Here is a 17,500-nt window from a genome sequence, read left to right as displayed (position 1 = left end):
AAATTTTCGAATCTCCCCTTTCCCATGAGGGGAAAAGCTCAAGCATGCTGCCCCATCTGGAAACTTGTATCTCATTCATGGGAGTAAAAAGGCATAAATACCCCCTTGAAGGCTGTCATAAGCAGTGCTTGGCTTGGGCTCATGGGCTCTGCTCAAACCTGTGTAGCTCACATGGGTTTTATTTTATTATATTTTAAATTGGTTCACTCTTAAAGCTGTTGTCATTTCCCAGGTTTATGGCATGGTGAATATAGACCAGATTCAAGAACTGAGTTTAATAAGTGTGAAGAGAGAGGAGTCATAGTGTGGTCTGTTTGTAAATAAATATATTTCATTTTTGGTTTTTCTATCATGGTAAATCATCTTTGGATATTGTGTATATAAAGATATGAGAAGGAATAATTTAACAGAATGGAAATGATTTTATAACTTATTGCAGAAACTTGATCATGATCTGGTAACTTTTTTTCTCCTTCTAGATTTGAAAAGAGAAGGGTATTCTCAGAGTAGGGGGTTGTGGGTTGAATCACAAAGAATTGGTCCCACTTAGCTGGGCCAAAGAGAGTACTCAAGAGGTTTGCAGAGGTAGGGGTAATAGAAGGACAAGGGCAAAAGGAAGGTGGGGGTGGTGTGAAGTGGAGTAGTTCTGTGGCAGGGATGAAGAATAGTAATAAAGGAAGAGGGGGGTAGACATTGAAGAAGAATGTGCAATAGATGGAGAGGAGAATGTTGGGAGAGAGGAAGGTGTGCATTCTGGAGGTTGAGTAATAAACTGGGTGGGTGGTTTGGAATGGATAGAGTTGTCAGGGGGTATCCTTATCTATTATCAAAATCAAAATCAGATAGGCTAGTTGATGAAGGGGAAAGGCTTAATGGGGCATTAACCCATCAGCGACAGGTAAAAATTTTGTCAAGTTTACATATGCGCCGGCTTGTTGGCGCGCACTGGCAGTTTCCCGTTTGCGCCCGGCTCGATCGGTAGTTTGCGAGCGACATATAGCACCTAAAAGCTTGTATTTTTCTAAAATTTATGAAAATATTAAAATTTTGAAGGTTTACCTTCACTTTAGGTGCCATTGCCTAAAATGTTTACCATATAAATGAAGCCGCTACTAGTGGAGGAAAACAACCTCTGCCGACGAGCCAGTAGCGTGGGAATGGGCATGGCATGATGCCCCCGGCGTTTGGTCCACAAAGCCATGGCATGTACGTACGTGACACCCGGTGCCAGTGGGTTAAGCCCCATATAGTGAGCCTGAATAAAATAGGGAAAAGAAATAAAGTGAAGGATATGTATGTGTCTGAGGAACAAGAATAGGTTGCAAAGAAGAGGAGGATGTGTAAGAAAAGTTTCTTGAAGGCAGATAATGGATAGGTTATAAGAAGAAAGGATATGATGAAGGTCAGGTCTGTGAGAACAGAAACCACAAATATTCCAAGGAGAGCTATATCTTAATTGATCTATGAGTGATAATGTATACTATGTGTGCTGGAGAATTTGAAGGGGAATGAGCTAGGGGGTGAGATAGTGAATTAGAGGGGGGGGGGGGGGTATCAAGAGTGGTATCAGGGGTGGAGGATGGGAAGGGCATAGAGGGGATGGAGGGAGGGTTAATGTGGGTGTAGTTGGAGCTGGGGAGGATGGGCTGTGTTGGAAGGGAGTAGGAGGAGGATGGATATCGCCAGTCAGTTTTGAGTGTGGAGGGAGCTGGAGTTGTGGAATTTGAGGGTGGATGACGTTTTTTGGGTGTCATTTTGGGACTCAAGCAGATAGTTTTGAATATCTTCAAGTTTCTGAAATGGAGTTGGTCTGGAAGTTTTGTAAGACAAAGGTTTTCTTATGAGGGGGGGGGGGAGACTGGTGTCTGAGGAGTAAACGCAAAGGTAGGTGGAGGTGAGTATATGGTAGAAGGGGATGGAACGTTTATCATGTCTGCTGCGGATAGTGTGAGGAGGGAGAGGGGAAGGTGTTAGGGCTGCAGTAATAATTGATCCTTAGTGACCTGTGCACTTGAAGAGCCTTCTCTGCATTGTTAAAAATAATGTACTAAACTTACAATAGGCATGGCATTTTTATCATGCCAAATGCAACCAGTATATTAATCGAAGTGCTCTTATCTGCTGATATATTTCATGTGTGATAAGGTTGCCTTTTATCTTTAGAAGGATAATATATAGCAAGGGGTCTTCATATTCCTTGGTGGTACAGGAAGCAAATGCTTGGAGTATGGGGCCTCAATTTCAGGATATTTGTATTAACTTAATGTATTATCTTGTACCTGGGTAGTATGGTAAATTATTAACTATCACTGTTACTTTGCCATTTTAAAACCAGACCTAAGTGCTATACTAGCCTTTCATGAAAAAAATAAGAAGCAACTAGTAATATTTTACCCTTTGTCACAAAGCATCATTCAATTGCATTACTTTTCCAATACAACTTTGAGGGTATAGTCCACATTGGCCAATCCATTGAGGTTGAAAAATCCATACTTTAGGGATTTGCCAATACCCTGCATTTAGAAACAAACCCAATCAGACCCTGAAGGTTAAACAAAGAACAACTTTCTTCCATGTTATCTTTTTTACTCACTAAAAGAGCAGCACGGATTCTATGTTACAATATCACCCTGATAAGTACATTATTTATGTAAGAAACTTGTCATCACAAAGTTTCTTGTTTTAAGCTCCATAATCCAGATAATGTAATACTTCACCTTTAATTTACAGAATATAATAAAGCACATAGCAACACTACCTAATCAGCAATTTTTTTTATTGTTTAAATTATATATAACATTAGTAAATCAAGAACCATGTGAAAAAGGACTTCTAATCCTATTTTTTACGGCTGCATTTTTCTTCTTTTTAAAAGTACGAATACCTATGTTTATATTTATGTAAACTTAGGAAAGTGGTGTGTGTGTGTGTGTGTGTGTGTGAGAGTGCAAATTAAAAAGCACATACAATGATGCAGTAACATAAGATATAATCAACATTATCTGGACTCAGTCTAGTATCACTATTGGTACCAAGCAAGCACTCTGGAATTTACAAAATCATCATACTATATTCCAAATTTTGGGTCATTTACATGTACTTTAAGTCTATTTTCATATCTAAATTTTTATTACATATATGTCTTTATTGCTTGTCAACTTACAATGCATTATCCTACCTTAAAAAAGCCATATTTGTTTTATTTTCATCTAAACTTGCCAACATTTCCAGTATCAGATGGGGAGGGGGGGGGGGAGGATTCATCCTGGTCTTCTCAATAAAGTTTTTATTTCATGGTTAAAATATTAATAACAAATTACACCATTAAAAAACAAGGACTTTGCATATTATAGATTTGACAAAACCAATTTACAACTTAATATTATAATTCAATATTTCTTTATCCATTAAAACCTTAATCTAAATTCACCTTGAATAATTTTAAAGGTGATGCAATGTAAAGAAATTAAAGAGAAAAGATGTCTTAAACAACAAACGTGAAGAGAGAAAAAAAGGGAAATAATCAAGAACATTTTCAAGAACATTTTTCATCAAAATGACCAGCCCCTAAAATCCTACCTGTAACAAGTACACTTTCCTACTCTTACCACATATGTACCTACCACCAGGGCACCAGTACAGCAATCAAGAATACTAGTTGCAGATCTACTACAACTGTCTTAAAACAACTGTGTTGCTACTGTGTATGCATTAATGACAGGGTGTATCCTATGCCTACACATAAGATATACACATATCCTTAAGGAATACACAAATTTCCCAAGAAATTAAAATACATAAATACTCTACAGCCAGTTTTATACACTAAATATCACTCAAACCTATGAATAACTTGGCAGAGAGATCATATCAAGCTGGTATACAGGAAGAAGCACATATCACCAAATTTATCAGCACAATTTTCATGGAAGGGAAATGCACAATTATGTTTTAATTAAGGTGAGGCACACAAAACTTTCCTTTTTTGTCTTTGAGAATGCCCACATAGGCTCATAAAGGAAGTAAAATATTGAAGTAAAAATTCTTTGAAGGCTTAAAAACATACCAAGAACAGAACAGACACTTTCAGATCAAATTCTAGTGATATTACAAAAAGTATACAATAAAATGATAATGATAAATTATGGTGGGAGATATCATTACCCACAATGCAACTGTCCTAATGATCATCTTTATTTATCCTTACATTTTGATTTTAAAAATTGCAATTAACATTACAAAAGTTTCAAATAAATGAAAATAAATAAGTGGGTGCTAGGGAACCACAGGTGCACATCAGCCCCAGGCAGCCCAATGTCAACACTTAATAAAAATGTAATTTAGAATTTAAAATTTGCGGCAACAAAGTGCTTACATTTTAACCTGAAATTGCTGTGATAAACAAAATTGGCTTCCCATTCTCTCTATACAGCATTTTACGATCCAATTACTATCCAGCAACATTCTTCTTTAGAATAATAAATCTTCCTATGTTCAGCCTTAGTATTAAAAATTACCAAAATCAGCAATAACTACAATATCATTTATAACAATCTCTTATGATATGGTTGGACTAGACTAAACATGCCTAAAGACAGTCACTGGACAACTTTAAGATTGCTGACAATTCACTTTTTTTTTTCCAGAACTAATCAATTACGTGAATAAACATATCAAATTTTAGCTTCCTTCTTCCGGCAGACAACAATAATGAAGCATGTATACTATCAACAGAATAAAATACTGACAGTTGTACAGTTTCTGCAATAGGTTTTTTTCTGATTTCTTTTAATAATTACACTATAAAATGGACTTCAGTGATCTACACTGAGTTTTAACAATGTGCAAGCATGTACATATGCATACACAATCCTTACAACAATACTAAACATGTGCATATAGAGGCTTTTTCTTAATTCATATTTTATGCTAGGCCCTACACTAACTCTTCGTACTTGTTTTTAAAATATATGGAATTACTATAATATTACCAATATCTCACATTCAGCTTTCTCTCTGGTGATAATCGTTTGCTCAAGTCATGAATCTTGGTTGGAGAATGATGGATGATAGACCTTTATGGAAGACGGGGGGAAAAGACGCCTGTTTGACACCTTACAGGGGACATCATCTTGGAGTTTGACTCGCTATTTGATCACACAGATTCTCTGCTCATCACAAGAACAAACACTTTCACATTTGATTTCTTTGATCTCTTATTTCAAACATTTCTTGAGCATTCCCTAATAGTATAGTAAAATAATACATGACCCTCTAATCTTTCGTAAAATCATGTTATCCTCTCTGCACAATACCTACTCTTATCAAGTCTTCATAGAAGCTACAGTTATAAGAATGTTTAGGATTCTTTTTTTTTTTTCATTCCTCTTCTTGGGACTCCTCTGCACTTCAGGGATTTTCATGAGGAGTTCCTATGAAAGCTAGTTTTCTCTACACTGAGCTGATGGTCTGTTTACTCAATCTATTAGATGTATTTCTACATTACTTATATATATGATCATTTGTATTTTTTTTATTGTACCATTTCATTGAGCAAACTTCTTTTTAACTATGTAGAAACAAATTAAAAATAAAGTAATCCAATTGTCTAAACAAGACATTACTGAAAGTGAGCTGAGCTCAAGACTTGCATCTTTCTTACTGATAAATCTATGTAAAAACTAGACTATTTTCTGTGTGAAAATACTAAAATACTCACAATAGAGGTATATGCCAAGAGGTATTCCCAAGGAGGGTACCGTTTCACAGAACATCTTCAAAAAATAAAATGTAGAAATCCTAAACTCCTTTTTAAGAATATCAATCATGCTTGCAAAATCCAGAAACACAAATATTTGGTAACATGAATTTGAAACCCTTAATGCCAAATGTAACAGAGTGATGGTTTCTACATAAAGTCTGACCCCATTTCACATGGAAGGGCTTCCATTCCACTAGAGACATGAGTACAATGCCAAAAGCACCAGCTGGGCTCTACCATTATGAGACGATTGTTTGTACCTTTTGCTTATAAGATGATAGGAGCTTCTCTATTATCACTGGTACATTTTGTGACAGTTTGGCAAGAGCATTCTAAAGTCTAAATTAATCATTATGCGGGAAGTCAGGCAAATTTGATATTCTGAACAATAATGATGAATTCCTCAAAAATTTCAATCCATAATGAAAAATACCCTGTAACTATCCATGCCACTGCAAAAGTCTCATGATATACATCCCCCATACAATCTAAAACACCTGTGATTTGCATAAACCACAAAAGTTGGAAATATTTGGAATAACACCATCCACCTCATTAAGTGGAAAAGAATGATAACAATGATGGGTCTTTCATGCTAAAAATTCCAAGATAGTACCAGGATATTTTCTTTTCTTTCTTTCTTTTACAAATTTTTCTTTACAGCAGCTATAATTAGCATTTACAAAAACCTGAAGATCCAAAATGCTTAGAATACTTAGGCTCTTTCTCAAAAACAAAAAGAAAGAAACAAGAAAATCGATAAAGAATACAGTTGTACTCTACTTCAGTTCAGTCAAGAGAGTGATTTCAACCCTGATTACAAAAAACACTTTGATCCCTAACACTCAATTCATCAAGGTCAGCGGGACGGACAGGATGACGTCGCTGACTTGTTGGTGTTGGATGACAGGGAAGAGAAGCCACTCTGACAGGACTGAAGGCTTGTCATGGATCCCCTGTAGAAGTATAGATTGCTTGAGTTAATGTAACAAAAAGAAGAAAAAAAAATGTTTGAGGTATATGCCACAATAGTACCAAGCACAAATATTTAACCTTCTGTACAATTATACAAATAATGGATCATCATGAAGGTTTCAACAATAAAATTCATTCTTTACCTATAGTCTGCTGACTTGAGAGTCTCATAGTAATACATGATCTTTGCCTTGGGTGCAGTTATGGTATCAATAATATCTAAGGGGGATGTGTGCTGTGTTGACTCATAGTAGCGCCATTGTAATATATATGTTCCCATGTGTGATGTCACATGGGACCCCTGCAAAACAAAATGTTGATTAGAATATTAAATGCAAGAATTGGGCTGCTTACAATATATATATATATATAGAGAGAGAGATACACCAAAAGAAATATCAATTTGTGAATGCACTACAATCTGACAGGCCTGCATCTGTTTAAATTAATTCAAACTGGGTACCATGCGAATGTGAAATCATGGAATAAGAAAAAAAATAATAATAAATAAAAAATAATAATAAATAAAAAATAAAAACAATCAAGAATTATTGATATACTATGCATGTGATTCATCCTTGAAATGGATAAACTCCAAGGCAATAAACTGACAATACTATTGAACCCATCTGAAGTGCTTAATCTACAGGCTGCCAGCAATACATTTTATAAGGTCAAGGGCCCTCCACCATCCACTGCCAGTGACACTTCTTTTGACATTTGGTTTGACCCGTACTGTGCCCAAACAGTCCATGCATTCTTGTCCTGGGTATCCTCTGATATGCACAGTTATGAATTTTCCTCACAGTGAAGAAATATGGCAATTTGACTGGCAACAGGAGTTAGTTGAGGTGTCTATCTAGCTGGCAGCTTATGGGTTAAGGTTAAATGGCATGACATAGATGGTGACATGAAATTACTCTGAATTTAAAAATAATATATTTAATTTTGTTTACATAATGTGCCGGCCATGCATTTTACCAGATAACATGGATATATAAATACATATCTTTCAAGCCTTTAATATATATATGACATTTGGGAATTAGTGAAAATCAAAAAGAAACTGAAGAAAGATTAGTAAGAAAAAATTAATAACATTTTGTGATATTAAAAACAAAGATGAGCATATTGATAAACATAGAAACCATATGCAAGTAACTACTGCCATTCCAAAGAAAAATCAAGTGTATCATCTAATGTATACACAAATTGGAGTCACAACGAACATTTATTCTTTTAAATGTTAACATAAGAAAGCAGAAGGATGCAGTGCAAATGCATGGAAGCAGAAGATTATGCATGACCACAATGTGACTATTAATACAGTTTTGAAAAGAAAAAGATGTTAGTTTTCATGATATCAATAATATTTATTAATGTTATCTTATCATGGCAGAGAGAAAATAAAATGTTTTGTAAGATCAAGGACCCTCCACCACCCAGTGCCAGTGACTTCTTTTGACATTTGGTTTGACCCATACTGTGCTCAAACAGTCCATGCATTCTTGTCCTGGGTATCCTCTGATATGCACAGTTATGCATTTTCTAACACAGTGAAGAAATATGGTAATTTGACTGGCAATTGTAGTTAGTTCAGGTGTCCATATAGCTGGCAGCTTTTGGGTTAAGAGAGAGTGTGTGTCCATAAATAAATATTAAGTAATCTATAGCAGGCGTTTACAGTAACGATTTGTTGGGAATAAAGTGAACCAGAAGAATAAAGTGCAATAATAACACAAGAGGACGTATATCAGTAACCTTTAAATCTTTAGAACACGCCAATACAAACAAGAACCACCCACCCACCCATCCATACCCACACACCCACCTCTACCCGACTACCCATCTTTACCCACACACCCACATTCAACATCGTCTTTGTACATGCATGCACAAAATCACACACACCCAACCCCACAGTTTAAACAAGTGTATACATTCCTCTTGTATTATAACACAATGAGGTGTTCATGGGCCATAGAGAAAGAAGAACGTAGATCTGTGACACTTATTTTAACATCATTATCCGGTAGGTCTGACCTGAGAGCTTTCTCCTTCACGATAGACTCGCTGTAGATCCATACGGCAGGTTTCGTGCACATCTCGCTCATGAAACTTGGAAGAAGGGGAAGGAAAAAATGCAAAAACAAGAAGAATACAATGGAAGTAAGCAGCACAGGTATAATTTAAAAAATAAAATTAGCTAGAAATCAACATACATGTAGGCTTTTACACAAGGGAATTAAAACATACAGAAAGCTTAAGACTGTTCAAGTGAAGTAGAAGTGAAAATCTTCCGTGGCAGACGATTTTCATCACTACTTGGTTACACTTGACAGATTCATCACAGTAAATTGGTCTGTAAGTGTTCCTTACTGGCCAAACCACTGGATTATAATTTTTCCCTTTTAACTAGTTTTACTGCTCTACTGGAAATTCAGAGGAAACTTCTCCATACAAAAACAAAATATTGTATACAAATACTACTACTATAATCACACAATCCAGTGTTTAAGCTTATCACTTTAATGGTAGTTTGAAAGATGGCTTGACGCAAGACATAGTACAAGCAAGTAAAGTCTATGATTACTTAAAAGAATAGTCATTATTTCAGACAGGCTATAAAAAGTGATCACCACACACACAAATTAAATACATAAAAAGTCAACAAGAGACAAGGGTTTCAATCTCAAAAAACAAGAACGCACTACCAACAAACTTCTATACAGGATAAAATCAAACTACTATTTCCCACTCTGTGTACATTACACAATATCAAACTAATCAATCCTCATCTTCTATTACATTCCAAACTTACCTACGGTATTCCATGATCTCGTAACCAATGACAGAAAACTAAAAGTTCAACTATTCTTTGGGGTTTAAGCCTTCTGTTTCTTATCCTTCCTTGTAAATATACAAATTTGGGAAATACAAAATTCTCGAAAAAGTCTGATACAGATGGATATTCACCCCAAAAATATCAACTTTGCAAGTTTTCTGCCTTCATTCTGCAGGTAGCAACTAACCTGTATACTTTCTCCATCATGACAAACTAGCTGAGGTTCAACACGGAAGTACTCATGACCTTCTCGCCAAGTCTTCTCAATCACAGACCGATGCTGGTCATCAGTACCAATCACTGCATCAATCACACCCATTGCACCTTAAAAGAATTATGAAATAAATCAGACGTAGAAAATAAGATTTTACATGAATTAATTGACATGCAACCTTTGTATATAAAATCTATTACAAGTACATAAGAATATTCAAGATATACAATATCAATGCTCTGAAACATTAAGATAACCAAGTGTGACATCCACACGATGCACTACCTGTAGGTGAGTGTGGCTCCTGCCGGTTTGTGATGGGAACTTTGGTGCGTAAAACAGAGAAAGTGACATCGCTCTTCATGACATCAAAGTCCCAGCAGATAACTGAACCAGGTTCCTCAATTAACAGCACCACCTCATGCACCTGTGGAGTATCTCTCTTTTAAATATCTTTTACCAAAATTGCAACCATGCAAGTCATGATGGAAGGTTTTACTATACTCATCAAGGGATTCATACACCATATCTATATCTAGTCCTTGATTTTAAATTATGTCAAATCTATAAGTAATAAAATATAAGAATCTTATAACATTTTGAGAGTAAAAACTATCCTCCTTCAATTCTACTGAGGGTTCTGTAAATAATACAAAATCGAATAAAACAAGCTAAACTCTGAAAGAGCTAACCACACATGCAAATTTCTGTAACCTGACCCTCTCATGAAATGTGAAACTGCACAGCTGAAAGTCAGAGCCCTTACCTGTCCACGACCTAGAGACACAGAGTGATAAACAGACTGTTCCGATAGGAGGATGTGTTGCCTTGTTCCATCAAATTCCTCTCCAGGCTGGTACATGCTCTTTGGCACCAAGCCTCCCTCGTGCACCATACTCTGCAGAACCCAAAGGGAAATGGTAATTACTAGACTATATAAATCAACTTCAATAACTTATGAGACATACTTTTTTTCGATTCCTAACTTCATCAACAGTTTGCATCAAAGACTGATTCATGTCAGAGAATTAGTATGCCTTTTCTTCATATATTTCATGTTTCTTTATGTAGCAATTGTAAAATACTGATTTTCTTGACATCCATAAAATCAATTAAAAGCAATTTCGAGAGAAAATTCTAAATAGATAGTTCAGTCGAGAAAAGTGTCTACCGTACTACAGATATTACTTATAGTTCAATTAGTTAATCAAAATAACACATAAAAGGTAAACAAAATATAAGTCACACAGAGATTAGCTTTCTGGTAATATTAATATCATGGAACCAATTTCTTAAAGGTTAAATCACTTGTTAACTCACAAGCTATTCAAAACTACAGAAAAAGCAGTGTTTTGGGCTTTTCTTTCTGGCCTTCCCTTACGATCTCACTGTTATATGTCTGCCCTCCTAAGTAAGGAGTTTTATTTAAAGCTAAAACAAACTTACCAAAATTAGCCACACATATTACCACCTTCATAGATTTCAATTAGATTTATTGCATGTTATTAATACAAATTAACAGGTGTCTTATCTGCATTAAAAAGAATTTCAACAACAAAATGAAAAAATTAAAATAATCAGTATTCAAAACAGCCTTTTCCTCAAGTAAATGCTGGTATCTTATGCTTCTGCTATTAAAACAAATCTCTGGCACATACATGTTAGGCTCACAACAAAATGCATTACCGACACTAAACAAACACCCAACACATCTTTCAGAGCCCGAACAAGATACCTACCAATATCACGTTTATTCAGGAAAAATCAAAATTAAAAAACAAAAGTGCTTGCCTTACTTCCCTTCCTTCAGCTTTCCACTTATCCACATTATACAAATCAATGACTGCATCCATTATTTTTATTCCTATCATCCATATCTATGATCCCATATTCACTTTTCTCTTGAAAGATCAAAGTCATGATCATATATGAAGAGATATGACATCAGCACAAATACATATACATACAGGTACAGGACCATTTATCCAGTAAACTTGACCTAAGGAGATTGTGATTTCCATACACCTGGCAAAAGGCTTACTTTTTATTATATTCTATAAAATGAATAAAGGAATATAAACCAAACAACACTGTATAATGGATATATACCAATATACTTGCAATCCCAAGGTCTTACTTGATCTTTTATCACTTCAAATATTTCTTCCAACAAATATGCAAGGAAAAGCAGAAACAAAATCCCTGGTTTTCCTCTGCCAATACTAACTTCTACTGGAGTTGCTTGAGGTATAGTATCAAATGGAAATTGTAATAGAGCATTGACCAAAAAATCACAAATGCACAAAGAGGAAATTCGCACATCAAAAATTATGTAACAACCGTGCCAAGCTACTGCAAAATCTGTCATATTCAAAATCACCACTTCAAACATGACAGTTTTCCAGCTAATGGTCTGGTACCTGTATATATACATTTTTTTTTCTTTTGTATGTATGAGCAATCATATTCTGCATTTCTGACAAAGACAATTTTCTCAGTTTTCAATTTCATAACCATTCCCATAAAAACAAATCCACAAAATATGATGTCAATATGAAAGTATCTTGCCTTAATGAGAAATGCAATTTGTTTACCATTCTCTTATTTCTATTTACTTAAATATACTATTCAACTGCTCCAAAAGTTCCTAATGAAACAGTTTAATTAATAATGGTAATAATAATCAAGCAATATGTGCTGACAGAGTGAGAGTGAGAGTTAGTATGCAAGTGAGGTGGTGTGTGAGAATGAGTGTGTGTGAGTGAGTGAAAATGAGTTGGTGTAAGTGTAAGTGTAAGTGAAACTTTGAGTGCATGTGTGTGCCCACTTGGGAGTGATGGAGCAGCAAAACTAAGTAAAAAATTCCTTCTTATTAATTGGTTTTCTTGTATGAACATAAGATTTTAAAAGAAATAAAATAGCAATACTCAGTGCACATCATGGAATAAAAAGAATCTCCCGATGTGAACAATTCCATTTAAATACCAAAATATGAAAACAATAACTTATGAAATGTGAAAGTGTTCCTGTAAAAATTCATATCACATTTTGTGGAACTTTATCACTGAACACTTGTGTTCTCTTATTTCAAGCATGATAATGAAACACCAAATACTCAGCTTGCTGTTGAATCATTTGACTTTAACCTCGACACAGAAAACTTGATTAGTGAGATTAACCGATGGATGTAAAGCCTTGAGACTTAACATCTTTCCTGATGGATACCTAATGTCTTAGAAATTCTGACAATGACATGAAAATGGCTAACTTCATACACCACACTGAGCATTCTTTCTTCATTGTGTGAGTAAGTTATGCAAACAAATCAACTTTCAAGACGACACCACATAATATATATAAAAATGTCTTATTCACTAATAATTTCAATCTATGAATACACCATTTCAAGACCCATCTTTCTGAGCCCTCAGATGTCTACCAACAACAGCCAACCAAAGCTTTATATATATTATGTGAGAGCATCTTGTGCTGCAGTCAACATGTGTTAATCCTGATCTAGAGCATTAACCAAAGACAAAATAACTGACTGCTAGATGATTTTTGAATGCACCTCGTCAAAACACAATAATAATAATATCAGCAGAAAATAAACGTTTAAAAAAATCAAAGGAATGAGAAAGTGCACTTCCCATAGGCACATTTCTCATGATAATGTGCATGAAAATAATGGCATCTGAGTTGAGACCGCGGTGCATACAACAATGGATCTAGGGCTCCAGGGAATGCACGAGCCATCTAAACTCCCTTTCTTTTATCGCGCATTTTTCAATCCCTTACTCTAAGCTCCAACTCGTCTGGGTACATGACAGTGTACAAGGACTCAGGTACTGGGCCTAAGCGAGAAAGTGTGCTTCGCTGTTGCCAGTACGCCAACCACAACAGAAAAAGAAGAGACAGACAAGAGATATATATAGAAATGGTTATCTTGGCTGCGTAATCCTTACAGTAACAAGTAATTCTAAAAGCATTATGTGAATATATTTTCTGCTTTCCCTTAAATTGGCTTGAGGAGATTCTTATATAAATAGGCATTACGAGATTTAATATGACATCTTTGGTGCAGCTCTTTTATACCAACTTAGTTTTTCTACTTACTAACAAAAAGAATATCCAATTCAATGGTATCAAATAATACAGACTTATATACATAAATATAATAATGACAATAATAACAAAAGTAAAATATTTGCCTTACCTTACATTCACCTCCTAAGAAATCAGGGATGTTCTCCTTTGGCATGTAGTCAACCAAGCCGCCTGGGCCCTGGTAGTCATTTCCACCATAGAAGAGGAACTTTGATCTGTAAATAATAAAGGAAGATATAAACATGAGTACACAAATAGGTTATAATTGCTTTTGACTTAAACAAGTATCATACTATACTGGAGCTTTCTGAACGATTCATGAAAAATATTAACAAGATACATATATATGGAGCTTGTAACATACAACCAAGCTTAGCTTATCAACTAATGTAAAGGGAACAATATTTTCTCTTTTATAACATGACTCAAGACTTTTCTACATATGCTGTTTTCTGTATTACCTTGTGTTGTCATCGATGAATGTAGAAACAAGTGTCCACAGGATCGGGAAAACTCGAGGAGCACGAATTATGAGAACTCGACTCATTGTCTCAGGGTAGTTTGCCTCTACGATCTGCATACAAATGAAGAGCATAAGCTTGTAATATTATAAACGAATAAAGATGAATATTCTCGTGTGGTCATACATTCAAAAGGGAACAGCCAAATCCCGAGAATACTGAATATAAAAAATAATCCCTTACCTCAATTATCTTTAGTAAGGTCCTAATGCCTGGTCTCCACAGATGCCTCATGTTAAGGCCTTCCAAGTCAACCAGGAGAGTCCAGTTTGTAATCGGCTGACTCTGACTGGCTGTGGCCTCTTCAGTTAGCCGTAGGCCTTCTTCGCAGATGTGCAGAGTCTTTCATGGGAATAAAACATTGTTCAATATAAAAACAACACAATCTGAACTGGCACTAGATACACTTTTTATCTTTTCGTACATTAACTCTTGTCTCCAAAAGAATCTAATGTGCTTATAAACATAACTGTAAGATTCCTTTAGTCCATACACTTACATGTTTGAGCAGTCCCTCTTCACCTACAGACTTCACCAGTCCCTTGACATCCATCTGACCCAGTCTCAGAAGATACAAAGGTCTTCCCTCTGCACAACATTTTAGAATATTAATAGTAGTAATGTAAGCCATATCATCAACTGAGTTACAAACTTGAAAAGTGTTACAACCACTCTCTTTGCAATCATGACAGACCAGACACTTCTAAAGAAACATGGTAATTAAACAAGTAGTGTAGGGTAATAAGTCTAACTTTCTCATTATAATTCAAAGACAGGTAAACCTTATAAAACTACTAACACTACAAAAGAAAGAGGTAAGGGAGAGAAAGACGTCCATACCCTTATCCTGGTGGTGCCAGCCTCCTGGGAAGTAGTCTTTCACCACCTGATTGATCTGGTACTCGTTCATGATCTTGTCAATCTGGTTCTTCTTCCTCCATATCAGGGAATGGCTCAGCATCTCCCGGGCCTTCTCGATGTTGAAGTCTCTCGCCCGCAAGAATCTCAGCAGGCAAGCATCGCTGGGGACCTTTGGAGTAACAGAAGCAGTGGTGCTCAAAACATTATTTTCCTTTTTATTCATCTAATTTTATATTCTTTTTTCTTTAACTAACTAAGAGGTTATTTCTGTGAAATAAGCTTTACATGGAAATCCGAAAGACCCAGGACACTAGATGACAAAAGCAACTAAAATTTCATCCCCTTCTGCTGATGACCTTGAGCAATAATCATCACTAAAACTCATTCACTAAAATCAAGATAATACTTAAGTCCCAGGAAAACCGAATCAAGAACTCCCACACAATAGCTTAAGGAAGATCGATAAATGCAAGGGGGTCCCTCACCTTTCCTTTCTGAAGCTCGCCGACCCATTTCTTGAGCTGTATTAATCTTGACTCCTGGAGTGGGGTCAGGTCACCTAAGCACCTCTTGATATAGTCGGCATCCAGCTTGTTGTTATCTAATTGGCAGGAAATTATAATTGTCAATATTCAGTCCAATCCATCTTATAATGACTATTTCTAACTTTCTGCTTAATCTTCTTCAATGACTTGCCTCTTTAGTTCATGATGAAAGAAGAAAAAAAATCTTGGCAACTGATTCATCTTGAAAAAAATATTATTAAACATATTTCATGGTTTGAAGCATATCCTATTGACAGACAAGAAAGCTTAGGTTTACATGTAATAATTTTAAGCTTTATATTAAGAAACAATACCATTAAAATAGGACTAGCTCTATAAAGCCCCAGCCTCAGTTGGGGTTAAGTTATATGGTGGAAGATGATGACGTACAATAGAAAAAAAAAGTGGGAAAGGAAAAAGAAAAGATAAAGAAAAGAAAAAGAAAAGAAAAGAAAGAAATAAACAAAGGAAACCTAAATTGAATATCAACTCTTTCAGCAAAGACACGATAGTTGAGAGAGAGAGAAAAAGTAAAATTAATAGAAGTAATGAAAATACAAACAGAGGATACTGATATGCTGAAGTGAAGTGAGTGAATTTTCCACACTGGGTGTACTGAAAGGTGAATAGCAATTCAAAAGAAAAGAAAGAAAAAGGGAAAATGAAAAAGAAAAGAGAAAAACAATATTAAATGAAAAATTGTTTTAAGTTTGGCTTTCAAGTATGCCTTAAAAACACACACACACACACACACACACACACACACACACACACACACACACACACACACACACACACACACACACACACGCACACACGCGCACACGCACACGCACACACGCACACACGCACACTCGCACGCACGCGCACACGCACACACATCCAAACACATATATCTCTCTCTCTTTCTCACTCATTTTCTCTCTATGATTCATTCTCTCACTTATTCACCTACTCCTTATCTGGTAGAAAATGCAAATAGTTCCTTTAAATGGTTTAGCTACATCAAAGAAGCAGAATAGATCCATGTCCCTCATAGATAATAACATATCTACCTGATCAGAAAATGAATAATACAATTACAGCGTCTATTCTTCCCTACCATGTCTTCTATGGGTACCTGAAAGCATCTACACTGAAAAAAAATATTACAGGACATACAATAAGCACAAAACAAAATACAAAAAAAATAAAAATAAAATTCAAGAAAACCTAAGAAATAAAATAGCTGCATAATAGCAATAATCACAATCCTCTTAATAATAGCACAAAGTCTCGTTTCTCATCTCAACCACCGTAATGCAGTGCAAAAGTGCATCTCATCATAAGAAAGAAATGGACAACAAAAGGGGAAAAAAAGGAAAGAAGGCGATACCCTGATCTGTTCGGCAATTATCCACCTCCTCCGTCACTACGTTATTCAGACACCGATTAATGAACTTTGTGTCTGTCATGAAAACATCTGAAATTTTTTCAAGAAGTTTTAGAATGGGTAAAGAGATTTTATGTTAATATTTTATTTCTATTCTTTTTTCTTACTAATGAAGGGTTTTTTTCTCTTTTACAAAAAGGGGGAAAGTTATATACATACAAAAGAAAATTAAGTAGTTATTACTATGAATCCCTTATTAGACTTTTACTTTTACAATCAAAATGGTGACACAAAGACAA

The 17,500-nt window shown here is 35.4% G+C and overlaps 2 protein-coding genes across 2 annotated transcripts in view; one reads left to right on the top strand and one right to left on the bottom strand.

Annotated features, from left to right (window-relative positions):
* Positions 1–336, top strand: part of LOC113802235 (NAD-dependent protein deacylase sirtuin-5, mitochondrial) — an 8,642-nt gene extending 8,306 nt beyond the window's left edge. The window contains exon 6 of the mRNA XM_070114607.1: positions 1–336. This exon is cut by the window's left edge and continues 278 nt beyond it. The gene's annotated coding sequence lies outside the window, so the exon portion shown is untranslated.
* A 2,229-nt stretch (positions 337–2,565) lies between these two features.
* Positions 2,566–17,500, bottom strand: part of retm (real-time) — a gene marked incomplete in the record, with an annotated part of 107,349 nt that continues 92,414 nt past the window's right edge. The window contains 13 exon segments of the mRNA XM_070114592.1: positions 2,566–6,717; positions 6,880–7,037; positions 9,769–9,905; positions 10,081–10,222; positions 10,562–10,693; positions 13,594–13,671; positions 14,012–14,117; positions 14,364–14,476; positions 14,607–14,765; positions 14,923–15,011; positions 15,264–15,453; positions 15,770–15,885; positions 17,205–17,291. Coding sequence (XP_069970693.1) covers positions 6,621–6,717; positions 6,880–7,037; positions 9,769–9,905; positions 10,081–10,222; positions 10,562–10,693; positions 13,594–13,671; positions 14,012–14,117; positions 14,364–14,476; positions 14,607–14,765; positions 14,923–15,011; positions 15,264–15,453; positions 15,770–15,885; positions 17,205–17,291 — 1,604 coding nt within the window.

The sequence above is a fragment of the Penaeus vannamei genome, chromosome 3, assembly GCF_042767895.1.
Source record: "Penaeus vannamei isolate JL-2024 chromosome 3, ASM4276789v1, whole genome shotgun sequence".
NCBI lineage: Eukaryota > Metazoa > Arthropoda > Malacostraca > Decapoda > Penaeidae > Penaeus > Penaeus vannamei.
The sequence above is the reverse complement of the archived record's forward strand: the minus strand, read 5'-3'. Positions and strand labels throughout refer to the sequence as shown.